The 26,497-nt window shown below is 35.1% G+C and overlaps 2 protein-coding genes across 3 annotated transcripts; one reads left to right on the top strand and one right to left on the bottom strand.

Moving 5' to 3' along the window:
• The first annotated feature begins 370 nt into the window (after positions 1 to 370).
• LOC121240312 (UV radiation resistance-associated protein) lies at positions 371 to 16,319 on the top strand. 2 transcript variants are annotated; one of them, XM_041137716.1, is made up of 7 exons: positions 371 to 802; positions 8,609 to 8,815; positions 10,264 to 10,444; positions 13,286 to 13,434; positions 13,716 to 13,943; positions 15,790 to 16,144; positions 16,229 to 16,319. In XM_041137716.1, the coding sequence occupies exons 1-6, from the start codon at positions 623 to 625 to the stop codon at positions 15,904 to 15,906; spliced, it is 1,062 nt and encodes a 353-aa protein (XP_040993650.1). In that variant the 5' UTR covers positions 371 to 622; the 3' UTR covers positions 15,907 to 16,144; positions 16,229 to 16,319. The 2 variants fall into 2 exon arrangements, with proteins under 2 accessions (XP_040993650.1, XP_040993657.1); XM_041137723.1 differs by having other exon boundaries at positions 664 to 802; positions 8,587 to 8,815.
• A 1,489-nt stretch (positions 16,320 to 17,808) lies between these two features.
• LOC121235994 (ER lumen protein-retaining receptor-like) lies at positions 17,809 to 24,618 on the bottom strand. Its single transcript, XM_041132474.1, has 6 exons — positions 24,286 to 24,618; positions 21,443 to 21,708; positions 21,145 to 21,260; positions 18,293 to 18,366; positions 18,121 to 18,184; positions 17,809 to 18,034 (listed from the first exon to the last, which is right to left on the bottom strand). Exons 1-6 carry the CDS (start codon positions 24,374 to 24,376, stop codon positions 17,998 to 18,000), a joined length of 648 nt encoding a protein of 215 aa, XP_040988408.1. The 5' UTR covers positions 24,377 to 24,618; the 3' UTR covers positions 17,809 to 17,997.
• Between the last annotated feature and the right edge of the window lie 1,879 nt (positions 24,619 to 26,497).

Here is a 26,497-nt window from a genome sequence, read left to right as displayed (position 1 = left end):
TATAGCTCAAAATTAGAAAATAATAATTTAAGTAAATAAAATAATAGTTATAGAGTGTGAATAGTGAGTCTTCAAATTAGAAGATGAATTAGAATGCACTGTACCTCAAAATTTCATATTTTAGTATTTAGTAAATCCGATGCAGTAATTTTAAATATAAATTTTAAAAATTTTGAAAATTAATCTTATTTGATGATTCTAATACTAAAGTGCGTCTAGATCGTAAAATAAAAAATATTTTAAAAAACGAAGAATAGTATTTTTCTTTTCAAGGAGAAAGGTTGATACTTGGTTGGTGCCTGTCTCGTTGATTTATAGTTGGGTACTCGATTGCAGAGAACTATTTCCCAGGGACATAATGACATGAATACCCTCTAGAAGAACAACTTCCACTTGTCATATTTAGCGTTTACCCACCAAACAGTCGGTTCTCTTTCTTCCCCTTCCTCTCTTCCTCCAAAACAATTCCCAAACAAAATTTCCCGAGAAATTCCCGAGGAAATTAAAGCCAAGAAGTTGTTCGATGATTTCTAAACCCTAACCGGTCACTTGAGGACGATGAGGTCGACCCTCCCTGACATCTTCTTCAGCTCTAACATCACGTTTTCTGCTCCAATTTTCAATGGAACGAGACCGTGCTCTCCCTTCCCAGCCAAACAACAGCGATCCAGAGAATCCGAAGGTGATCGAGTGGGAAGACTTCGAGGAAGAGCTTGCGAGGTTGTGGAGTCTTTCTGCTGCGCTGAAAGAAGCTAAGGAAAAGAAACAAAGTCTTCAACAAAAGCTCGAGGCACTTATTCAGGTAGGGTTTCGATGGGTGAGAAAAGACTAGTGGCGGTTCTTGATTCATTTCTTGGCTTAATTGAACTAGTATGCCCTGTTTAATTGCTGAGAAAATGTACAAGAATAAAAAGAGAAGGATAAATTATATGATTTTTAATGTAGTTAGGGTCTCGGGAACTTTGGGATTGTTCCGTGTAAGTGCAGGAATAGAAATAAATGATATTTTTTCTTTTTCTATGAACTTCAGGCGCTGAAAATTTCAATTTCACACAAATACGTGAACCTTTGTTTGAATAAAACCTTGAATTTGTCATCATAGTAGGGTTCCATCGACTATAATTTGGTGATTTTTTATTATGGTCTGTTTTGTATGACGGGAAAATGCAGCAGAGGAAGGGAAAAGGTAAATTTATATTTTTTTTTAGGATTATATAAAATCTTAAATCTAACTTGCACTGGGATAAGCGTTATATGAGGGCTGGCTGAGTGGAGATAGATTTTTCTACTTAGTGATACATAATTTTTAAATGAGTTCTAATATTTTCTTAAGTTTTTGCGTCTTTCCTGCCCTCCACGTGTGAGATGAAGCACCTTTTGTTAGAAAAAACTACTTGTTGAAGTAATACGTAGATTGAACAAGATATTCAAACCAAGTTTGTATGATCTTTCCATAGATCCATTAAAAGAGAATCTTGGTTGTTTTCCAGGATTGTAATCGTATGCAAGAATGCAAGTATAGTGATAACAAGTTAAATACGTTATTTATGGTCTTCTGAAATTGTTTGGTTCGCTGATGTGATACGCACATGCACATACACATACACACACTCTATGGATATTCATCCACATTTATTAATATGTAAAGAAGAATTTTAAAGACTGTATCCAGCGCCCCACCTAGGATGTTATAGATCTAAAATGGTTACATTGATTCATTCAGTTTGCTGAACTGATGCAGCCTTAATTTGGTCCCTGATTCATAAAAATAAAAAACCAGCATTGTCTAGAGCTCTCCGTCTGAACCTTAGGGTAGATTTTGGCGAGAGATGGGCCCAACGTGTGGCCATATAACATTCAATGCCTCCTAGAAGACCGACCTACTTGAACAACAGTTGTAGGTCACATGCTACATCTATGTAATACCCCTGATTGTGTGTATAAAAATGGTGAATGAGATCCCACATTATTTGGGAGGGAGAAGTCATTTATAATGATATCAAGGGTCTCTAATTGTAACATTGTCCAATACTTTTAGAGTATTGGCCTAGGTGTAGTTGAGTTGCCTTCTTTGGGTCTTTATAGTCAGTCAAACCAAACCAGAAATATGGGACTTGAGTTGTGTTACTTATGATGGAATGACCCAACAAGAATGTCGAAGATTTAAGGGGGGAGATTGCAATACCTGGATTGGATTAAGTGTAGGAAGTTGGTGAATGAGATCTCACATTACTTGGGCTGAAGAAATTTTTGCCCTTTATAATGATTACAATGAGCTTCAAATTGTAACATTGGCCAGTTTTTTTCTTCCCATACCAACTTTTTTGATTGGTATGGCCTATGGTTTAATCTTATATGTATAATAAAATATCCCAAGTTCTGGGAAGAACCAAAGTGCTTGATTCGATATGGGGTGACTTAATATCTCGTCTTTCATTCCCATCCAATCAACAAGAGGCTTTATTTTATTTTTATTTTTATTTTTTATTTTATTTTTATTTTTTTATTGAGGACCTCTTCCACCGATCAAGAGTATAGCTGGTTCATCATTGGATTGGGTTTTGCAAAAGGTTAATGAGATACAACAGTGTGTGAGAATTATATGTGGAGGATTTGAGGATCAATTCACAGCACTACTCATTGCAGATATGGGTCACTTACTTGGAACAAAATTAATATCTAAGAAGAGTAGGGAGTTAAAGCATCTTGCTCAGTTGCTTGGGCAATCAACTACGATGCTAAGGGAGGTAGTCCAAGTCGAGGGAGGACTAGAGGGAGGGCAAAACTAGTTATATTATGAAGGCCAGATTTTAACTTGGAATGTCCGGGCAAACGCTTCGCTTGTGGAAAGTTGATATTGTGTGTTTTTTAGGAAACGAAAATGGAATATATTTCTCGTTGGATCATTTGGAGTTTGTGATTTGCCAATACGTAGGACGGTCCTATTTAGCTTCTAAGGGAGCTTTGGGTGGAGTATTAGTTATGTACCGTACAAGGGTTGTAGAGAGTTTTTTTTTTTTTTTATTATTATTTTTTATAGATTACTATCAATAGGCGTAACCAAGTACATGTGTATATAAGAGAGAACACCTAGCCCATAATAGAGAGCCCCTAATGAACATCTCCCAAAAGGGAGAAATTAGAAACCTATCGAATATACAGCAAACCCTATTGAGACAAAACGCGCCTCCCCAAAGCAAAGCAAGACATTGTAACTACCCCAACCCCTTGTTTGCCACACAACTAATACTCCACCTAAATGATCCTACAAGGACGGAGGAAGGCTTAATTAATGCCCTCCCTCAAGTCCTCTCTCGACTTGTACTACCTCCCTTTGCGTCGTAGTTGATTGCCCAAGTAAGACGCTTTAACTCCTTGTTCTTCTTAAATCTTGATTTTGTTTCAAGCGAGTGACCTGCCTCAATTGCAGTGAGTAGTGCTATGAATTGGTCGTCAAATCCTCCACATGTAATCCCCACACACTGTTATATCTCATTAACCTTTTGCAAAACCCAATCCGATGATGATCTGACTATATTGTTTATCGGAGGAAAGATAACAAGGGGACAACATCTTCCCCAGACATAGCTCCCAATTGTACACTAGACCCTAAACATTCATCCTCACAAGGCACCAACGACAAACCCATATTTTCCCCCCCACCATCTCCTGCATTCGAATCCCCTTCCTCAATAGCTCCATTGGTTCTCTCCAATAGTGAGGTCATGGTCATTGTTGGAGGTTCTGGGTTGGCAGCAAGTCTGGGTTAAGGAATGCATTGGGGAATATATACTTGTTTTTTTTTTTTAAAGGTGGTAGATGATTTTGTGTGGGCTTTTGCTGGAGTTTATGAGCTGAACCTAGATTGGAGGATTGGGGGAGGCGCGCTTTGCCCCAAGCAAGAGATTGTAGGATCATTCATATGGTCATCCAATCAAGCTTGGTCTAGATTTGGATAGGTTTCTAATTTCTCCCGCTTAGGCTTTGTTCGGATAATTTCCCTATCATGGGCTTAATCTTCCTGATTTCCTTATATATACAGATTTCTACTTTTGAGCTAGGTGCTTTCTCTTGTGTACATCTAGTGTAATTGGCTACGCCTATTGATATTGATAAATTTTTATGTATAAAAACAAATTTCTTGATCTTGATGAATCGTTAGATAAAAAGAGCTTTTTTTTTTAATCAAGTTTATCGATTATTTGATAATTATTAACACTAATCTTAGTATTTTTTATTCCTGTTAGTTATGGTATCAATATTAATGCAAAACCCCAATGGGTTGGCCCAAGCGGTGAAGACCTTGGTCTTGGGGTATCACTCCCTTCAAGGTTCAAGGTTCAACACCTCATGGGTGCAAACAATTCTTTGGGGGCCACACCCCGTGGTGAAAAACCAGCGATTTAACCAGTTCCGTATAGAGAAACTTCCAAGGATGCAGTGCACGGGACTGGGTTTACTCTGCAGGGGTGGGTTCGAAGGGCCCTGCCTTGGAGAGGTTCCCTGACATAAAAAAAAAAATAAAAATAATGCAAGCCTTAATATCAATCTTCTTTTTTAAGACAAAAATTGAGAATTTTCCAATAAATTTCTATCCGGAATATTTTCTATATCTATACTATTATCTTCTACTGGATAATTATTTATAAGGATACCTTCTATCATATCAGATAGTTTACGTTTAGGCATATTGTTATTTTAAGTATAAGAATTTTTTTTCCCTTATATAATTGTAACGGCAATCCATAAATATTTGAGTTTTCATCTTCATAATTAGTAGATTTATATGATAAAGGATCATATTGATATTTTTTTTTTTTAAATGTTCTCTTTTATTTAGTAATGAATCTATTTCAAAATAATTTTGTTTTTCATAATCAATGAATTGGTTTTTCTTTTCATATGAATCACATTTGTTTCAATCTTTATTTTTAGTTGTACGAATTTGATATTGATCGACTCTATTTCACCGATTTTGTGATGTCAATCTAGACCATCTAATATGAGATAAATCATATTGATAGTGACACTTTTAGCAAGTTTTTCCATTCAATAATTAAAGAATTTTGAAGGTTCTTATGTTGTCTTAATTGGAATGAAATGTTCCTTGCGTTCCAACAAAATAGTCTTTTATTCATTCTTAAGAAAAAAAGAGGTTCCGTAATAGTTAAGGACAGATCTGAACTTATATAAGTTACTGACTAGGATTTGTGATAATTTGTAGAATACATATGCTTGTGACAAGATAAATCCCAAAAAAATGTGAATTTTTGTTTTTAATACAAAGTGACTTTTTTATAGTCAAAATAAAGTTAATTATACTTTGATTTGTTTTATCAATTCTTTCTTGATTTGCTTTTATTGTAAATGTATTATTTAATAATTTTTATTTTAATTTAAGAAAAAACTATGCATTGATTCTAGGTATATTAATCTTTTGGAATATGGGCCCACATGTGGATTGTGCCTTCCTTGGGTTGTTCCTAATAGTATCAAAGCAAAACTCAACCAAAACTATTTTTTTGATAGTTAATAAGAAAATTTTATTACCATAAATAAACAAAATCCAAGTACACAGGATGTATACAAAGGAAATGCCTACATCACACTAGAAACAAAAAGAGCCTAAAACAAATTCTGAAAATTAACATCATTCAATACAAGAGCCTTGGCCCACGAACCCAAAGTCCAAAAGAAAAAATCCCAAAGGTCTCTCAAAGAATGTTCTTTGTCTTCAAAACATCTCTCATTCCTTTCCAACCAAAGACACCACATCAAGCACAAAGGAATCATCTTCCATATGGCAGTCACTCAAATTCTCCCCTCAAAACCATTCCAACATGCAAGAAGATCAACCATTGCCTTCGGCATCACCCAAACAATACTTGTCCGACCAAAAATCTCATTCCACAAAGACTTTGCCACCTCACAAGGAATAAAGAGATGATTTATGAGACTAGTCGTACTATCTGTATGATGGAATGGCTTGACAAGAATGTTGGGGATTTAAGGGGGGAGATTGTAATATCTCGGATTCTGTATAAGAAGGTGGTGAATGTGATCTCACATTGCTTGAGAATAAGAAGCTCAAGCTCTTATGATGATTTCAAGGGGCTCCAATTGTAACAACGATTAGTCCCGTTGGAGTATGGTCTCATATGTGGCTTGAGCCTTCCTTGAGTTGTTACAATATCTCTCTCTTAAAAAATCATTGTGGATTTCAGACAAAAAGCTCTAAAGGATCTCGATAAAAGAAAAATCAATGTAATTTTCTGTTATTTTGTATTTTGCCAAAAAAAAAAGGGGTAAACTCTTTTCAACTAAGCCATAGGGGTGTTCAACGTTTGCCATTTCTGTATTTATTCCCCATAATAACATTCCATTTCCTTGAAGGAGCATCGGGCGTTACTTGGAAAATGGTTGTGGCGATATATTAAGGAACCGGAAGCCTTATGGAAAGCAGTGATCGAGAACAAATATGGTGGTTTAGGGTAGGGTTGGTGTACTAGAGAAGTTAAAGGCACCTATGGAGTGGGGCTATGGAAACATATAAGAAGAGGGTGGGAGGCCTTCCATCATCATACTCGGTTTCAGTTGGGTACAGGGTTCAAGATCAGATTTTAGATGGATGCTTGGTGTGGCAACAGTGCTCTTCAAGATTTGTTTCCTATACTTTTCCTGATCGCAAGTGACAAAAATGCCACAGTGGTGGAGGTTATAGGAATCTCGGGTGGGAGTACACACTGTAATATCAATTTCATTTGGGTGGCACAAGACTGGGAGGTGGAGAGTTTTGTAGATTTGTATAGTCTATTGTACTCTTGTCGTCTGAATATCCAGCATGAAGATGGTTTGTGGTGGACTCCTGCAGGGAGAGGGTATTCACAATTCGTTCCTTTTATAAGGTTCTCACACAAGAACTTGAGACACAGTTTCCTTGGAAAAGGCTTTGGAAGAATAAGGCTCCACCCAAAGCCTCTTTCTTTGTGTGGACAGCTTCCTTTGGTAAGATTCTCACTACGGATAATCTAAGAAAGAGGAGGATAATCATTACAGACTGGTGCTGCATGTGTAAAAGTTGGGGGGGGGGGTGAGTCGGTGAATCATCTACTTTTACATTGTGAGGTTGCTAGGTCTCTTTGGCATGAGGTGTTTAAAAGAATGGATCTAGCGTGGGTGATGCCAGAATCAATGGTGGAAATGTTGGCGTGTTGGAGCTCCATTTGAGGTGTGCAACAGATCAAAGTGGTTTGGAAAATGATTCCGATTTGTATCATGTGGTGCTTGTGGCAGGAATGCAATGAGTGGACATTTGAAGACAGAGAGATCTATGGCGGAGCTTAAAGTTTTCTTTTTTAGGACTCTTTTTACTTGGGCAATTGTTGTGGACTTTAATGGCATGAACTTTCATGATTTCTTAGTTTCTAATGCTCCTATGTAGATAGGGCATAATGACTTTTGTATTTGGCAGTTGTTGCCCATTCTTGAATTAATAATACTTGTTTACTTATATAAAAAAAAAAAGCCCCCCCCCCCCCCCCCCCCCCCCCCCCCACACACACACACACACACACACACACAAATAGCTATATTTTTGCTTGGTTAACCTCAATAGGGAAGGTCTTCTCACCATGGATAATCTAAGGAAAAAGAGACATTGTTATTATTGATTGGGGTTGCATGTGTAAGGGGAGTAGGGAGTTTGTGGATCACCTTTAACTCCATTGCAAAACGACTAGTGCTTTGTGGTGTGTTTTTTTCACTCGGATTGGATTAACTTGGGTCGTACCTAGAAGGGTAGGGGACCTTTTTTACTTTTCAAGAGGGTTAGGTGGCTGCACACGAACTGTAGCCGTGTGGAAAATTGTGCCTACTTGCCTCATAGGGTGTATCTGGAGGGAAAAAAGATGGAAATTTGGAGGACTGTGGAGACAGATGATGGAGGAGCTAAAGACTTTTTTTTTTATTTTTTACTATCTTCCTTTGGAGAGCTTATATAGAATTTAATAGGCTTAATCTCTGTAGTTTTCTAGTATTTTTTTCTAAAAATAGATAATCGGCTATCTTGTACATATCTTGTGTACGTGGGCTGATCCTTTAGTACTTTGTAAGAAATTTATATTGCTTATAAAAAATTAGTTGAAAGAGATTCATACATATCAAAGAGTTTGCTTGCTTTCCTTTCCTCTATTATAATATGTACCGGATTTAGAATTTTAATTTGTTTTCCCTTTTCTTTTCATTTTCCTCATTTCTTGGCAGTCGAACAAAGCATTAAGGCTTGTGGTTTGTTCTATTTGACTCTTCCATCCGTTAGTTTGAGCAACTTACCTTTGTCAGAATTTCAGAATTGCTTGCTTTTGCCTCAAGTTTGTTTGTTTCCATTGTTTACGTTTTGAAAAAATGGGAAAAATGAATTAATTGAGTTATTCACATTATTGAGTTATCAATATTTTCTTTTCTGACATGTCATGTGAACTAAGTCTTTGTAGCCCCAAAGAGTTTTGGGGCACGACATTGGAGAAAGGTCTAAAGCTGTGAACTTTTTTATTTTCTTGAGCCTTAATGAATTTACCCGCGGATTAGCGGGCCACAACATTGTGGGCAGGTTGATGCTGAGTCATTGAGTCGATTGAATGTGCTTGATGAGATGCGTGAGAAACTGGAAGCTAAAAAACAGGTGATGGAAAGCATGTCAATGAGTTCTAAGCTTGCAAAGGAGGATGCTAAAAAGCAAGAGGACAAACTTAGTGTTGAAGTTAGATCTTTATTGGTTGCTGGGACAGCTCTTTCTGTAGCAAGGAAGCGATTGCAGGTAATTTTAATTCGTACCTGTTAAGATTCCAAGTATTGTTTGGATTTTGATTCATCTTGGAAAATTTAGTAATTTTTATTCTAATATCCACTGCAGTTTGTTGTGTTTACTCTTTGACTGACTTGAAAGCGAGCTTGAATTAAATATTTATGGCAAACAATGTGTATATATAGTTGACTAGATCTGCTAAGATCTTGGTGAAATATAATTATGTGGGAAACCAAGGTAAAAACATGTTTCCTGAGTTCAAATTTGTTAGCCAACATGTAAAGTGATCTCTTGAAACGCCATTGATTCCTGTTATGGAGCAGCTTGACTCCTGATGTCATGATTTGGAAACCACAGCTAGCAAATTAAGCCTTTGCAGCTGCCTTGTGAATATTGGATATCGGCTTCTTGATTTCTCGATAACAATTTCATTATCCATGGTCCCATAGGGGAGTGCCATAGTTTCTCACTTTCTAATGATGCATTTTCTCTCTTTTTATTCCCCTTCATGCTTGTTCTTTCTTACTCATGTATGTTTACTCGGAACTTTTCTTAAAGGATGCCTGGTTCTGTACATATGCATTGCCTGGTTCTTTAAAAATAAAATACTGAGGCTTACTACTGTTTTTTATCTTTTTTATTGATCAGTAAACAATAATTTTATTGATGAAAAATATAGGCAGCCTATGTACATGGGACACATATACAAGAGTGACACCTAGGCATGATTAACAGCTGTTACAAGGAAGTCATGGATATTCAAACCATTAAAGTCTATTACAATTGCCCAATGGAATAAAGTGTTAAGAAAGAAACTTTTGAGCTTGTCCATTGACTGTTTATGATCTTCAACGCTTCTTGCATGTGAGACTGAAGCTTTATGGGTTGTAGTATGAGAGGCTTTCTTTGTTACAAGTGCATGTGGATTAATACTGTTTTGGGTCTTATTAATATTGGTTAATTGAAGCCTGAAGCTTTATGGATTGCAGTATGAGAGACTTTCTTTGTTACAAATACATGTGGATTATGCAATAGATACCTTTTGTTCCTCATTGCCAAAGTTTCTATTTGTTTGTGCTCCATTTATCTAGATTGGATCTCTTTTGTGTTGCACTAAGTGAGCATTACACATTTGCTTCTTCTGTTAGTTTGTATTTTATTTTTCTTTCCATGAACAAGTTGATCAACTTCTTTGATTTTATTCAGTATAGGACTCCATTGGTCTTAAGAAAAGGGCGCCGATGGTCTTAGATTAATTTCCTTTTTTGTTGTATATTTTGTTCATTTATGTTTATAATTATTGAATGCTTTTATCTAGTACTAAAATCACAATTATCGCAGATAAATTTCTTTTAATGATATCAGTTTCTTATTTCTTTTCCTGGGTGAATGGCTGATGTTATCTTATATTTTATATTTGCATTGGTGTGATAGAAAAGCTGATCATTTTTTATTTACAGGAATCAAATAGGTTATTTTCTGGAGAAAAAGGTTATGGTAGTCTTCGGAATTTGCAGAAGAGGCTAAGAACGAGGCAACAATATATGATCTCTCAAGTTTCATTGCTCTATCCCGTAAAGATTTCTGTTGGACCTGCACAGGAGCAGGAACTTGAGTTGTTTCCAAGCAGTAGTCAATCAGGTATATGCCAGTGAGTTTTTTTTTTTTTTGGAGCAGGTATATTCTATTACTGGTCCAGTCAAATAATAATAGTTAAAACTAATATTTTATATATTTTCCCAAAAAAATATAAAGGCACACTTTTTGCATTTTAAGCTCACTATAAAAAAAAGTGCCGAAAGCACGATATGCACTTTCATAAAGCACTTTTCTTTTGGTAAATGAAGTGTTTTGCCCTTGGCACTTTGCTCTTTGCATTTAAGTGTGTTTTTACCAACATTATTTTGGAGTTCCCCCAAAGGATTTAAACTAGTAAAGTAGACCATCTCTCTTCAAGATAAGCCAGCTTCCCTTCATTTCAAATTCAATTGATATTGGTCTTATTGTAACAATCCATGGAAGGCCTAAGCTACATCTGGGCTATACGCCAATGGGCAGTATAACCCATTGGAATCTTTATAAAGAGTATGAACTTCTCCCTCACAAGCCATATGGGATCCCCTTCACCACCTATACTCCCCAATAGGGGTACCACAATCTCTCTAAATTCCCATGTTCTCATCAGGCCATTCCATTATAGGTGGCACAGCTAATGTCCCACATTTTTTGTTGGGATTGGTTTTGATGCCATTCGTAACCACAGAAGGAAGGCTCAAGCCACATTTGAGTCATACTCCAAAAAGACTAGGTAATAGTACAATTAAAGCCCATTGAAATTACTATAAAAGGCAAGAACTTCTCCCTCCTAAGCAATGTAGGACCTCATTCACCACCTATACTCCTCAATATGGGGTATCACATTTACTTGTGGAAATAATTTGGATTGCCTGCCACTTTTCATAATGTTTTGCTGTCTCTCTTGGAGAGGTTTTGCACCATGTTATAGTTTCGTCATTAATTTATCTTTGTTGGAGTCCATCTCCCTTAGCAACATACGAAGTTTGTGGAATTGTTGGCAAGTGGGGTGGTTGTATTTGCCTTCTAAAGGGGCATTGGGAGGTATCTTGGTAATGTGGGATAAAAGGGTCGTGGACAAGACGGATTATATGTGGAGGATTTTACAGTGGCCATATCTTTCAAGAATGTAGAAGATAGTTATCAATGGGCCTTTGCTGGTGTTTATGGCCTTAATTCAAATATTGCGAGAAGAGTCTTGTGTGATGAATTGGCTGGTCTTTGTAGCCTATGGAGCTTGCCTCGGTGCATTGGGATTGATTTCAATGTCATCCGCTTCCCAAGTGAATGATTAGGAGGTCCTAGCTCTAGTTTTGCAATGGCGGATTTTTCTGATTTCATTTGTGAGCAGGTCTAAGGTTCGAATCCTCTTAGGTGCAAACAATTTTTTGGTGCCATTGGACTGGGAGAACTTCCCCTTAAATACCCAAGGTGCACATGCGGGAAACTACTTGTTGAGGGTTTGTGCACCCCCGGGATTAGTCGGGACTTTGTTCTCGGACACCCGATGCACTTGCGGGAAACTTTTTGTTGAGGGCCTGGGCTACGGTTTGTGCTCTGGCACGTGAAGGAGTGTTGGGAATTAGGAACTTGTTGGTTTTCAATAAGGCCTTATTGGGTAACCCGGTTGTGGATATACCAAAAAGAGGGGAGCTTTGTGGAGGGTCATAATAAATCTAAAATATGGTGGATATTGAGGAGGATGGAGGTCGAATGAGGTGAGCGGATCACATGGGGTGGGGCTTTGGAAACACATAAGAAAGAGGATGGACAATCTTCTCTCAATACATACGCTTTGCAGTTGGGGATGGTTCAAGAATTAAATTTTGGCATGATTTATGGTGTGGTGATCGAACCCTAAAGGAAGCTTACCCAATGATTTACAGTATTGCATGAAGACAGGAGGCTTCAATTGCAGACCTTATGGATCTATCTAGTGGTTCCCCTCAATGGAAGGTCATCTTCCATAGAGCTGCACAAGATTGGGAAATTGACACATTTACACATTTTTTCCATCTTGTATACACTTGTAGAGTGAATGGGGGAGCTGACCAGATCTTTTGGTGTCCATCCAAGAAGGGAAGATTCATTGTTCATTCGTTCTACAAGTCCCTTATGACACAAAGTACAAATCCATTCCCATGGAAGAACATATGGAAGACTAAGGCTGTGTTTGGGTAGTATTCAATATTTTATCATTACTTTTCACTATTTTTTACTACTATTCACTATTATTCAATATTTTATCATTATTTTTTCACCATTTTTTCACTACTATTCACAGATTATCTGAGATCACCTCACTACCCAAATGTAGCCTAAGGCCCCCCAAAAGCTTCTTTCTTTGTATGGACAGGACAGCTTCACTAGGGAAGATCCTTACCTTAGATAATCTAAGGAAACGCTAAATCATTGTGTTGGATTGGTGCTATATGTGCAAGGAAAGTGGGTAGTCCATGAACCACCTATTATTGCATTGTGATGTAGCCATGAGCTTATGAAATGATATCTATGCTGAGTGGGGCTCCATTGGGTGATGCTACAAAGAGTGGTTGATTTACTTGCTAGTTGGAGAGGCATCCAAGGTAACTCTCAAATAGCAATTTTGTGGAATATGGTCCCGATTTGTTTATGGTGGTGCATATGGATCAAGAGGAATGGTCAGTTTTGAGGATCGTGAACAAACAAAGGACGAGCTTAGAACGTTTGTAATTAATACCTTATTCCCTTGGTCGATTGTAATAGATTTTAATGGCATGAATGTTCATGATTTCCTTTTTTCTTTACACACTCATGCATAGGTGTTGTTCTTGTATATGTTCCGTGTACTTGGCTATGCCTATTTTTTAATAAAGTTCTTACTTGCTGATAAAAAATAAAAAATAAAAATCTTTCTTTGTACTGTCAGGGGTTCTCCTGGATCAAAACCTGCTCATCAAGGATCCTTGACAATTTTAGGTCTCCACCTGAGTATGCTTCCTTTTAAGAAGATGAGCTTTTTCACGGATAAGAGGGAGGTTCAGAGGTCTGCAACTGCCCTGGGATATGTCGCACATGTGCGTTCTTTCTCTTTGCTTGACTTAAAAATTAGTATTATCAACTATTATGGATCATATACTATCTACTCCTTTATTTGATGAGTCACTGCATTCATTTGGTTTGGACATGGTATAATACAGTTATTTTTTATTAATCCTAAATGCTATCAACATTGTTTAATTGTGTTATTATTATATGCTGGTGCATTTTAAGTAGCAGGCTTTTTGTCAACTTGTTCAAAGCTTGGTTGCCAAAGCAAGATATTGGATTGTACTTTATCAGCCTGATTTTCTTGCAGGCTGTTTCTCTTATAGCTTCCTACTTAAACGTTCATTTGCGTTACCGTTTGCGCTTGGGTGGTTCTCATTCATATATTATTGACCATGCACCTTCATTAGAGCCCACTTCTTCAGATTTGTCATCAAATACAGAGATTTCTACAACTAAGAAGGATGTGGAGTTCCCTCTCTTTTTAGAAGGTCAAGACACTACAAGAGCCGCTTATGCTGTATTTTTGCTGAATAAGGTGTGCTTTATTTCATGTGGCATCTTTGGGCTCTATAATTCTCATGAAACATTAAATAAATTATATTGTTTGGACTATTAGTATGGCAACGTAAGGAGCTTGCCCAGGTCTATTGTACTGGTAGTCTTTGAATTCTTTCAATTATTTAGGCATTGCAATATTGCTTACTTACTCTAGTTGCTTCTCCTCCTGGCCCTGTTAGAGCTAGGTTTTTAAGCTATCCTCCTTTGGCCTTTTTTTTTTTTTAATGAGTAACAATTCATTAAGGTTTGAGTATAGTTACAATGCATTTTCTCTGATCCTACTATGGTTTTTCCATATATTTGGCAGAAATTGCATTTTCCGGCCCTAAACTATGAGTATTGTTACAATGTCTTCCCATTATTAAAATTCCTCAATTGTCCATTTTATTTATTCTTAATATTATGCATTTATTGCATTGTTACATAATCCTGTAATTTTATTTTATTTTACAGTGATCATGTGTTAAGGGGAAATTAAGGTTACAAATGGTGGAACATGGGGGAATTTTAGGTATATTGCAACTACTGATGTGATTTGGGGCGTTGGTTTATTATATTTATAGTTTAGGAAGAACATTGTTATTACCGTATATCTTTTTTTTTGTTTTTTTTGTAAGTCCCTATAGTTTGGGGCCGAAAGTGTAATTTATCCAATTTATGGTGGTCCATGAACTTTTTCCATTTTTCCCCTATACCACCTTTTCTTTTGGTGCTATTATTATGAAATGTGATGGTTTGAGGGGAATGAATTGCTTTTTGTAGAGCTACAAGAAAGCATCTACTAAGAGTTCCTCCCTCCTCCGGTTAGGAGGATGGGTGTTTTGTTTACTTCTCCTCTTTTGGAGGATGGAGTTTGGATGCGGGATTTTTTAATCTCTGTTTTATACAGAGACTGATACTCTCTTTTGAGAGTTTTATGAAGTTTAGACAATGCCTGTCGCATAATATTTGTGTACGGAGAAGCTTACAACAGGAGTTTAGTTTGGCTTGAACCTTGAGTCACCGATGTAACTTCCTTATGAATGAATGAAATGATGTCTATTTCCTATCAAATTAAAAAAAGAAAGCATCTACGAGCAAACCACCTAAATAGGAACCATTTGTGGTAGTCCATGAATTGCTCCATCCATGAGGTCACCACTGTCACGGGTACGACCGGAGGGCCATCTTACTTTACGGGACCCATCACACATTTCCTATGGAAAACTTAAGAGGGTAAACCGTTTGAAGGGGATGTTAAACCCCTCTATTGAGTAACTCGTGCCTTCCCTGTGAGAAATCTGATTCTTGATTGTAACTGATAAAACAAAATCTGATTCCTGGTTGTAGTAATTCTGGTTTTATACTACTTGGAATGGCTCTCATGTTGAGAAGTTTTGTCTAATGGTAATTAATGTGTGGTTTTAACCTAGCATATGCCAGACTCGCACATCTTCTTCCTTTTGTTTTTGATTGGTTAGTAGCACAAAAAGCTCTCACATTTTCAGGCAGACATTATAGAGGAATTGATGAACGTAACCTGTATACCAGAGTCATTATTGGATACATCTCTAAAGGGAAGTAAAGGGTTGAAAAGCTCACTTTTGAAATGTTGTTTATTTCATATTTTTATGTTTCTACTTATTTTTATATTCAGATGAAGGTGGCTAGTTTCTTGAGAATATGGTTTGGAGTTCATTCTCTTGAGGGCATTTTGCACGATCCATTTTGCACGATCCATTTTGCATTTTTTCTTTTTCTAATTTATTTTTGGAGAACTGAAATTCGGAGATTTTGTTTTGGTTACTCTGGATGACCTTCACCTGTTTGCCCTCTGGATGTAGGATTTGGAGCAGCTTTTGAATTCTGTTGGTGTAAAGAGTTTAGGACCGCGCCAGATATTACCTAACTTGAAGGAGCTTCTAAGAACTATCCAGTCTGCAGATTTTAGAAATACATGATGATGCAAAATGATCGACCGTAAGTTAGCTTCTCTGTAAATGGATTACTTTTTCTTTTTTTTTTTTTTAGCTTGGGTGCAATTTTTTTTATGGAGCACCTAACTTGAATGAATCGATATAGTTTTCTCTGTCATTACAATTGATTGAAGCTAATTTTGCTCAAAAAGGAAATTCTTTGTTGGAGCATAACTCATGTAAGAAAGGAGATTTGACTGGTTAATATGATTCTTCGTCGCCAGTATTTGGGGATGATGGATTTGTAATCGTTCATTTACTATATGTGAAAAGAGCCCTAAACTACTATGCTATACATGCTGACAAGATGGTATTAAGGACTACCTGTCATACGTTTTATTATTATATGTTTTAGGAGATGATTCCATTTATTAAATAAGGACTGACTACTTAATACTTATTGTTCTCGTGATATATGATTTTGTATTTTCTTTCTGGCTTTTGTCTTCTTTTTTTTTTTTTAAGGTATCTTAGGTTTATTATTATTATTATTAAGATGATTCGATTTATTAATAAGGACTGACTACGTAATTCTTATTTTTCTCGTGATATATGATTTTTTATTTTCTTTCTGGCTTTTGTATTCTTTTTTTTTTTTTAAGGTATCTTAGGTTTATTATTATTATTATTATTAAGATGATTCGATTTATTAATAAGGACTGACTACTTAATTCTTATTTTTCTCGTGATATATGATTTTTTATTTTCTTTCTGGCTTGCCTTTTTTTTTTTTTTTTTTTAAGGTATCTTACGTTTATTATTATTATTTGATAATTCTTAGGTTTATTATTTTTAAGTTTACGCGTTGGAAAAAAAAAAAAGTTGCTGAAAGAAGTATAAGTGAAAAACAAGGCCACCGTAACAGGAAAATATCTCTCTTTTGCAGAAGTTTATAGGCCTTGTTTTTAGAAGAAGGTTTTCATATGTATTTTTTTTTACGGAAGTGTATTAAAAAATATCTTCATAATCAGCAAAACTAAATAAATAAATAAATAAAAGAAAAAAGTCAGTACCATGATGATACTGTATTTGAATATGATAGTGTTGTGTATATTAATAAATCTTAAATACAAAATGTTTGATCTCAAAAGCTAGATGAATGCGTTTTAGGTGTTTTTCTTTCCATCAATACGATAAACTTTTATGTTACAGTATAAATCAAAAGAATCTCGTTTTGAATCTGTGCCACAGTTCTCTCTTGTTATGTGGAGCATTAAACCTGTAATCGGAATGAAAAATTCTACTCATTCTCCTCACACCAGACGCTACATATAATTTTTAATTTTTTAATTTTTTTCCTTTTACCAAATGTGTAGTGTATAAATGATAAATAGAAAAGTTCAATTAATTTAAGAAGAATGAAATAAAAAAAATAAGTAAAATAATTGTGGTGAGTGGCAAAGTTTAATTGGGATTATCCTGCAACTTACCCTATATCAAAAACCATATTCTAACCCACACTGGATTACAAGCTGCAACCCCGAAACGAACCCATCCCCAATAATTCCTGTATTGGTTGTTCTTCTCATGTGTTCTTCTCATGTGTCGTGAGGGCCGTCGCGACCAGAACAAGGTTTACCTAGAGATGGCTTTTGTCTTTGAGGATCATCCGGATTTGCTGCTTGAGTTCTCCTGGGGATATGAGAAAAATGGGATCTGGAGGATATTCGCACACGTCTTCAGCTCTTCCCTTTTCAGTTTAAACATCTATATAACATTCACGCAACTAACTGAAATTTTGGTGAGCTGTAAGTGATCAGTGTGCTTTTTATCTCATGTCATGTAACTCAACTCAGTTTTATGTGAAGTCAAAACAACTGCGACTGCCATTGCTTAAGGAGGGTGCTGAAAGCACATGAAAAAATACAAGACTACAAAAGAGAGAGGTAGTGGCAAACAACAGTAATCAGACTCTCTTACAATTGTTCTGTTTTTTTTAGTTTGGTGGTTAAGTAGACTATTACATGTTCACGTATGCTCTAATGACAACCTAGGCCTAACAACCATGGTCAAAGACAATCAAGTTTGGTAAGTAGTTCTTCCAGCTACAACTGCCACTAAACATGGGATCGCAATTCAAGCTGGTAAGTGGAGCCTTTCATTGTTCTTCCAGCTGCAAGACATATCAACAGGGCATCACCATTTTCTGCTTTTAATAGCATTATGTTTGAAAAGTTTTAGCAATATTAAAGCATTTACCTCTGAAAGTAATAGTAGAAAAAATCAGCATAGAGCAGTGTCTGGATAAGCCCCGATATCCAAGCTGCAAGAGCAGAGAACCGTTTCTCAGCACCAGACAAGAAAAAGAAAGGAAAAGAACGAAGGATTTTCATAGAGATGTTAAGAATCGGGTGCAACGAATGAGTCATACTTATCCATTGGACATAATGCTTCTCGGTAAAGTAGCGATAAATCCAGTTTAATATATACAGCACTCGATATGCACTGCAGTAAGGTAAGCAAACTCAAATCAATAATCATCTCAGTTTCAGCCAACAAATGATAGAGCAGTTCAGACTAAGAATCTACAGAACTATCATGTGACAAAATGGAAATTCAAAAAGGCTTGAGCTAATCAATACACCATTGAAAGTTTCAGTCATCTTCCCAGGCCAGGAACATGGTCATGTGGAGATAAATTGCATGCATTAAAAGACAAGTAGCTACTATATGTATGCAAGTGCATTTATGGTAGGACGCAAATGGAATGCATCAAATGATTGGAAATGCAAAGTTGTGAGGTGGTGAAGCAGTAACAACCTAATGGTATAATAAATTGCAATGGTGACTACAACTCTTAGTTTACGGATTAGCTTCTAACTCCAGGCCTAATTACTTGACTCAATAAAATTTTATTTTACCTATAGAAAAAAAAAGTTTCTATCTCCAGTGTAAGGATTGAATCCTGGAATTTCTCTAGATAAAATATTCCAGGATTCTTTTTCTATGTTAAGGGAATATTTTATAAAGTAAACTTCCCTTGCAAATTTTTATGTGGATGGTAATCATATTTTTATAGGAGTTTTTTTTTTTTTTTTTTTTTTTTCTTTTCAAAAAAGTAATTATACTTCTATAATGCAATTGTATTCAGCTATTGATATTTTGAGCTCTACCATGAATAGGCTTAGGACAGGTGTTATGGCTTGTATGGTGAAGCAAATATAGGAAGGGATCAAATTAGGATTGTTAAAAAGGTCATCATATTTTGGAGACAAAGGAAATTATAAGGTATTTTGCTCTGTTTTTCCAGCCACCTCTTCGTTATCTCTCTTTCCCTCCCTTAACCCTCTCCTTAAAGTAGTCGTGGCCTCAATCTATTTACATTACTTATATATCTGCTTCCTTTTTCCACACTAATCATTAAGCAGTTCATATCCAAGTTCAACGGCCTCATAAGTGGCTGTTTTCATTTTCTTTATTTTATCAGTATATGGCTGTTTTCATGTTGTAAGAGCATGTTTGTAATCACTTCAATTGAAGTCCTAAAAAAGGAACTCGAGAAGGAGAAGATCTAAGAAAGAGAGAATGAAAACAAGTTTTTATGAACTGATGATCTGGCAACAATACTATGATCTATGCTAGAGTAAAGAACAAAGTTTATCAAGGTTGGTTTCTGTCAAAAATCTATAAAATTTGGGACCCCATCCCGACAGACTGACAACCCCAGGCACTGAAAACAAGGCCTACTACCTTATGTATTGTTCCTCATCATGCCGTCCTCTTGAGAATCAATTTGGGGTGTTTGGGCAAACCAAAAACTGGGCTAGCTAAGAATACCAAAATGATTTTAAAACATTTTGTATTTGTCAAGTTTTTATAATATATAGAACTGTTTCATCAATTGTTAATATTTAATTTTGGTATTTTTTTGGATAAGTACTTAATTTTGGTAATTATAATAAATATGCTTTCCTTTTAAAAAAATTGAAACAGAATTGTGGGTGATGCAGAAAAACTGCATAAAAATGAAAACCAGTTCAAAACTGAATCAACTTTTAATTTTGATTAGTTATATGGCTAAGTAAACAACCCTTTTTAAGATGACTTCCCTAAGGTACTTTTAAACTAAGATTTTCACCACTAAAAGCACTCAATCTCCCTACCCTAATAAATAAATAAACAGTCTAAACTTGAGGATGTCTCCAAAGATCTTTCAGCTACTCTATAAAGTTGATTTCGCAGTTTTCATTAAACAAAATCTTTTCAGCATGACCCAATCAGTTTTTGCAAGTACGAAAGGGTCAGTACAGTTCCTAAATGCATATAACCCCCAAGGGTTTGTTTTGGTGTTCATTATCATTCCGACCTATTTATGAACACTGACCTGAGCTGGGTAATATAAAATTACATATACATATATGTTTATTAAAAACTACACGTAAACGTACAGGGGATGATTTTTTAGTGAGCTGGGTAAGTTCCTAGTTAAAGATGAATCTGCGTACACATGCTATCCTTCTGATAAGTAAATAGATATTTCTATATGCAGATTTATCTACACACACACCATATCTACCGAAATAGATCTATATGCCAGCCTATTTTGTTTGATGACGTGGAACCTCACCAAGGCCGGGCCCTTCAGAGCTATCTCTGGCAAGTAAAGTTTGGAAACACAACCCCACCCGTCAGAACTGTTATCAGGTAATCCAGGAAACTCCTTGTGCGAATTCGAACCCAGATGTTTGAGTCTACAGCTTATCCCAAGTTCACCATTTAACCATCAAGCTGCACCTTGATGAGTAAGATGCTAGACTAATTTGATTGAAAAACGTGACGCAAGAATGATTTAGCGAGACACGTTGACAGAAAACATTTGTGCGACAAATAAAAGAAACAAGAGAAAAATCAATATATCTACTTTCACATTTTCAAAAAATAATGTAAATACAATTTTATAGACAAAAAGAGCATGTGAGACCGATGCAAGCATTATAGACCGAACATCAAAACAAGCTTCCATATTTTACATATATAAGATTTACTTGTAACAATGCAAAGGGCAAAGAGTGAAACAGATCAACAACTTAACCATGGCAGTGACACGAGACTTAAGATTCCAAGAAACAGCATATAATTAGTATCTTGGTAATTGCATAAATTAGTAAAACAGAGACTTGAAAACGATAAGCTACCCAGATGGAAAACATATTTTCCAGTCAAGTATTCAATAACATTTTGTGCTCTGGAACAATAAAATACAGATTCGAAAAAGTATATTACCCAAGGAGGAAAACATATTGTCCAGTCAGGTTGTCAATATTTCTTGTCCTTTGCAACAATACCAGCTGAGGCAGTATGGCAACAGCTTCCAAATATATTGAAAAGGTCCACATTACCTGCTCAAGGGCATGCATTAAAACACATACGTATGAAAAATTTGGAAAAAGTACAGTATAGAGCCCATCATTTTCTCAATAAAAGTTTTTTAATACAAGTATCATAGTGTTATGTTGCTGCTGGTGACATTGACACAAGCATCAAACTGAGATTTATCGCTTAAGTAAAGGAATTTTGATACCTCCGTAAAAGTGAATTTGTTATTTATGAGTAGTGCCAAAAGCAGGCAAGGCAACACAAGAAGAACATGTTGAAAAGTGTCTTGGTCCTTATCATAAGTTCTGCGAACTATTTTGTGGTGCCTTATATACCAAACAATTGAGAAAGAGCTCCCCAAGAATATTAACTTCATTATGGTATTATAAAACGAGTTGAAATGTGTAAATAAATCCAAATAGCGAGCAGCAAAAACAAGAGCATAGAGTTCTTGAGTCTTCAAGGAAATGCCTGCAAAAATGTAGCGGGTCAAAATCCATAGACTGCAACCACCTTTATAAGCAGAAGTATAACATCGCCCCAAAGAAAACATATAGACCACAGCATACAATTGCATATAAGATTGGAATCAAGGTGAAAGGCGAGAAGCCGTAAGATTTAACTAATTACCTACAGACAGAAAACTTCACAAATACAGATTCTCATGAGCATATATATTGGCAAGTAATTAACATTAAAATTATTGCTCTGATGTAAGGTGTAAAAACCAATGAAAAATATTAACAAGAAACAAACAAGGAAAGAAAATTCGTAGAAGACAATGCATATGATGCATGAACTAGGCAATTCAGCAAACACAGTGGAGGATCGAAAATCCAGAAAAACTGGGAGAGAAGTCCTATGTTATGATTTCCTATCCAGCACACACATCTTTCCATCATAGAGATCTCAGCACGTAGGTTGTGTAACAAAATCTTCACTTCTATAAGCTTAACAGACCAAGATAAGGGGGGCAAGTCATAGAACTTCACTGATCCATCTATTTTACATAAAACTGAATTTAAAGTGAAGAATTAAAAAAATCTTACATGAGGCTATATTCAGGAAATTTTTCTTTTTCAAGAAACCATTGAACATAAATGTAGATGCATCCAATCTCCTCACTCAGATTGGATTGGTAACAAAAATAAATAAGACCTTTGTACATCACAACCTGGGTGGATGCTTAATTTCACTCCTCCCACCCCTTTTCCACTTATGTCATTTTGACCCACCTCCTATTTTTATAATCTGCCTTGAACTACATTAGTCCTTAATATTATCCTTGATCTTAGACATATAACCAAATTATCTCGAGAGAGATTCCATCATCTTGTCTTCAAATTTGTGCTGTCACTAGCGTTAGCAAAGCCAATTAATTCGGTACACGATCATTCGGTTGCACTTACACTGCTAAAGCTGGCAGAACTTTTAATAAAGTAAGGCACCAGTGCATTCCATATAAAGTATAACTTCTACTTAATTTAAAAAAAAAAAAAAACATAGTCATTTTCTTATCTTTCCAATCATCTTGTTCAAAAATCTTCCACCAAGTGTGTTAATTTCAGATAATTTCATGGCATTTCCATACCATTATGTATGGTTTTGCATAAGTAACTCTTTTCTCTTTCAGGTCATGGTATTATCAGTTTTATTTCTTTTACACTTCTAATGTACAATTACCTATTTTTTTTCATCTAACTAACTAAAACTAATTTTCAAGTAAAAATTTTCAACCATCGGATTCCCTCATGGTGTTAACTTAACCTTTTGTTTTTAATTTTTATTAGGAGAGTCTTTTCTCAAATCCAACTGTTTCAATACTAGTAAGAATGCTATTGAGTGTCTTTGCTCATGCAAATATTTATAGAAGTTCTTATATTGTCCTTAAAGCACCACTTTTCTCTCCAGTTCTTTTCAATTCCTAAAACAGACGTAGACCACAAAATTGTCTCTTAAACTTTTTATGCATGTTGAGTGCACATACAAACATATACATTTGCAATTGTTAATTCTATTTTTATGAGTTTTGCATTGCCTATCTATTTTAAAAAAAAGTATAATTTTCCCCATATAAACCATTTTTCTACAAATATAACATATGAAAACCACCCAAAATATATTGCCAAATACCAAAGAAATCAATAATGAATGCCACACGTTAAATATCATGCTCCATTGTTTTAATAAGCATACTTCTATTCATAGTTCCATTAAAAGAAAAAAATGAAAACCTACAGCTCACTCATAGCATACTCAAAATAGAACATGATATTTAAGGATCAGAATGTATGAATTAAGCATACTTTCATCTATACAGTACACTATTTACATCAAATGAAACCTTCTAATCCTCATGTACTGGAAAACAAAGTAATCCGAAATTTAGCAAACCCATCAAACTTACTCGTCTTTACAAAAGAACCCCCCCCCCCCCCCCCCCCCAAAAAAAAAAAAAAAAAAAAAAAAAAAAAGAAAGAAAAAAGAATCATCTAAGACCCAATAGCTTGTGATCAAAATAATTCTAAACATACAGAATTCCACCGATGAAAATGTGCGGTGATGCCATAACTACAATTTCCTCCAGTCTCCTACCCCACCCTTAAAATTACTGTTTGGTAGCTGACAAAATGGGACAAAACATAACAATCCAAAAATATTAATTAAGTATTCCGCCATTTTGCTTTTACAAGTAAGGATATTCCGCCATTCGAAACCCAGGAAACCAGAAACCCCAGCTTAACTGAGCCCAATCCAACCATTTGGCTCAGCTGAAGTGAACCAACTCCTCTCTCACCGAACTAAATACAAGATAAAATTACTTTACATTCAATACTAGTTTTCTTTATGTTTCCTTCCTTTTTACTCAGCTAGCAAACAAGCTACAACGAACATAGCTTAGAAAATGTAACTCATGATTATTTATATACATATATATATATATATATATATATATCTGTTACATACATAGGTAAAAAATAAAATCAACTATACTTCAAACAGAAATTAGATATGTAAGTATAATGGAGAGAGAGAGAGAAAGAGAACCAGCGCAGGATTTGATGGTGTGGATCTTGAGGAGCAAAACGACGACGCTGACCAAATGGGTCATATCCCCCGCTAATCTGAATAGATTCATCGTTCCGTGTGTGTGTGTTTGGATTAACCGAAAAATGCTTTCTCGGGAAAATGTGTGCGGAACTTCTGCAGATCTCCGACACCAGCCGATAGAGGTTAGAGAGATTCTTCACTCCAGTTTATTGTTCAGGTTTTTATCTTTTGAACTCTTTTTCTTTTTACGTTATCGAGACTATTTTAGAGTTTTTTTTTTTTTCTTTTAATTTCTACGCAGTACTTGTATTTGGGAGTTGAACTGAATCAGAATTAGGGGTAACTGATTTGGTTCAATCTGATTTTAGACAAAATTTAGGATCGAACCAGTATGTATTGGTTTTATATTTTTTAAAACCGATTATGCACCGGTTACCCTCCTAAATCGGTACTTCCGGTTTTACCGGTTTCCGATTCGATCCGGTCTGATTTTTCAATTTTTTTAAAATATAAGTTTTACAATTTGTCATTAAAAATTTATTTATAAAAAAAAAACTGATTTAAAAAAATTTGTTTTATACTTTAATTAATATATTAGACTATATAATAGTATTAATATTAGACTATTGGTATAGTTATAAGTTATATATTAGTATTAGTTATAAACTATATATTTCATATTAGTATTAGTTATAAACTTTTAGTGATTTAGTATTAACATTTTATGTAATAATTTATAAATTATAATAAAAAATTATTTCATAAATGAATATATATTATATATAAAAATTTCACATAAAAATTTATAATTACACATAATATATAAAACTTATATATATTAATATATATATATATATAATATTTTGTATAAAATTTATATATACAATAATACAAATATTATTTTTTATATATATTTTTTATCAACCGGTCCAGTCGGATCTGAAAAATCTTAAAATCAGAATCGGACTAGAATCGGCCGGTTTTTACATTCTAAGAACCGGTCCCGAACCGGACCGATTCAAAATCGAGAAAACCGGTCCGGATCCGGACCTGTTTTCCAATTTGAATTTACGCTCCTAGTCAGAATAAAGTAGAAGGAAAATCATACAAATGCATCTGACTTTTGTGCTACAAATTAATATATGACTTTTCAAAATTGTTTTTAGGATTTTGTATATCTGTCAACAAAGTAGAAAGCAGGAATTTTCCCATGGAGTTGGGCTTCAACTAATAGACATTTTGTGCTTTCGTGGTCTTCTGCATTCATTCATGTGCCTCTGTGTATCTTGGTTATTTGGGCTTGGTCCTTATTTTTTTTTTTTTGTTAGTAAAAAGAATTTATTAATCTACATAATTAGGCATAGTCTAGATACACAGAAAATATATAAGAGACGAACCTAATTACAAGCTAAGTACTGTGAAAATCAGCATAATATCCAAGAATCAATACAATAGCCAAAACCCAAAGTAACAATGTATAAAAGAAAAAGTCCCTGAACCACTCCCATCCAACGTTCTCTATTATCAAAATAACGACCATTTCTTTCATTCCAAAAATATACTAGGGGTGTCAATATTTGACACGACTTGTTAATCTAACACGAACAAATACGAAATTAACAGGTTTGGATTTGATGTTAATAGGTTCGGGTCAAATGGATTGACTCATTAAGACAAGATTCATGGGTCAACCTGATTAACCCATTTAGACTTGTTAAAATTTTTACTCAAAATTACAATTATATCATTTTTAACCTAAAACAAAAAATACCCTAATCCTATTTCGTATTTCCTAATTCTCTCTCTGACCCTCACTCTCTCTTGGTTCTCAGTTGATTAGTTCTCACGAGTCACGACTGCCTCGCACACTTCCTCTGGATTGTAATTTTGGTATTTTTATTGTTTGGATTGTAATTTTTGATTTATATAGTTAGTTTTATATTTTTTAGAGATATTGTGATTTTAAATTTTATTTGAAATTATATCAGATCCAATGAATTATTTTGGTCAATTCAACTCATTTACATAAATTGGTTAAAACGGGTCGACAAGGGTCGTGTTGTGTCGATATATTTTTAATTAATTTATAACGGATCAAAACGGGTCGTATCGTGTCAATTCGTTATTTTAATGGGTTGTGTTAGGGTTTGGAAATCTGACCAATTAAGCTTAACGGGTCGTATTCGAGTTGACTCATTCATATAATATA

The sequence above is a fragment of the Juglans microcarpa x Juglans regia genome, chromosome 1D, assembly GCF_004785595.1.
Source record: "Juglans microcarpa x Juglans regia isolate MS1-56 chromosome 1D, Jm3101_v1.0, whole genome shotgun sequence".
In the NCBI taxonomy this organism is placed as follows: Eukaryota; Viridiplantae; Streptophyta; class Magnoliopsida; order Fagales; family Juglandaceae; genus Juglans; species Juglans microcarpa x Juglans regia.
Note: the sequence above shows the minus strand (reverse complement) of the source record. Positions and strands in the feature narration are given on the sequence as shown.

Coding starts and splice junctions, on each gene's coding strand:
- LOC121240312 (XM_041137716.1), top strand. CDS start 623: ATGGAACGAGACCGTGCTCTCCCTTCCCAGCCAAACAACAGCGATCCA. Junction 10,445..13,285: donor TCCAAGCAGTAGTCAATCAG/GTATATGCCAGT, acceptor TTTGTACTGTCA/GGGGTTCTCCTGGATCAAAA. Junction 13,944..15,789: donor CTGTATTTTTGCTGAATAAG/GTGTGCTTTATT, acceptor CTCTGGATGTAG/GATTTGGAGCAGCTTTTGAA.
- LOC121235994 (XM_041132474.1), bottom strand. CDS start 24,376: ATGAATCTATTCAGATTAGCGGGGGATATGACCCATTTGGTCAGCGTC. Junction 21,261..21,442: donor ACAAATTCACTTTTACGGAG/GTATCAAAATTC, acceptor GCCCTTGAGCAG/GTAATGTGGACCTTTTCAAT. Junction 18,367..21,144: donor CAATATGTTTTCCTCCTTGG/GTAATATACTTT, acceptor ACCTTACTGCAG/TGCATATCGAGTGCTGTATA.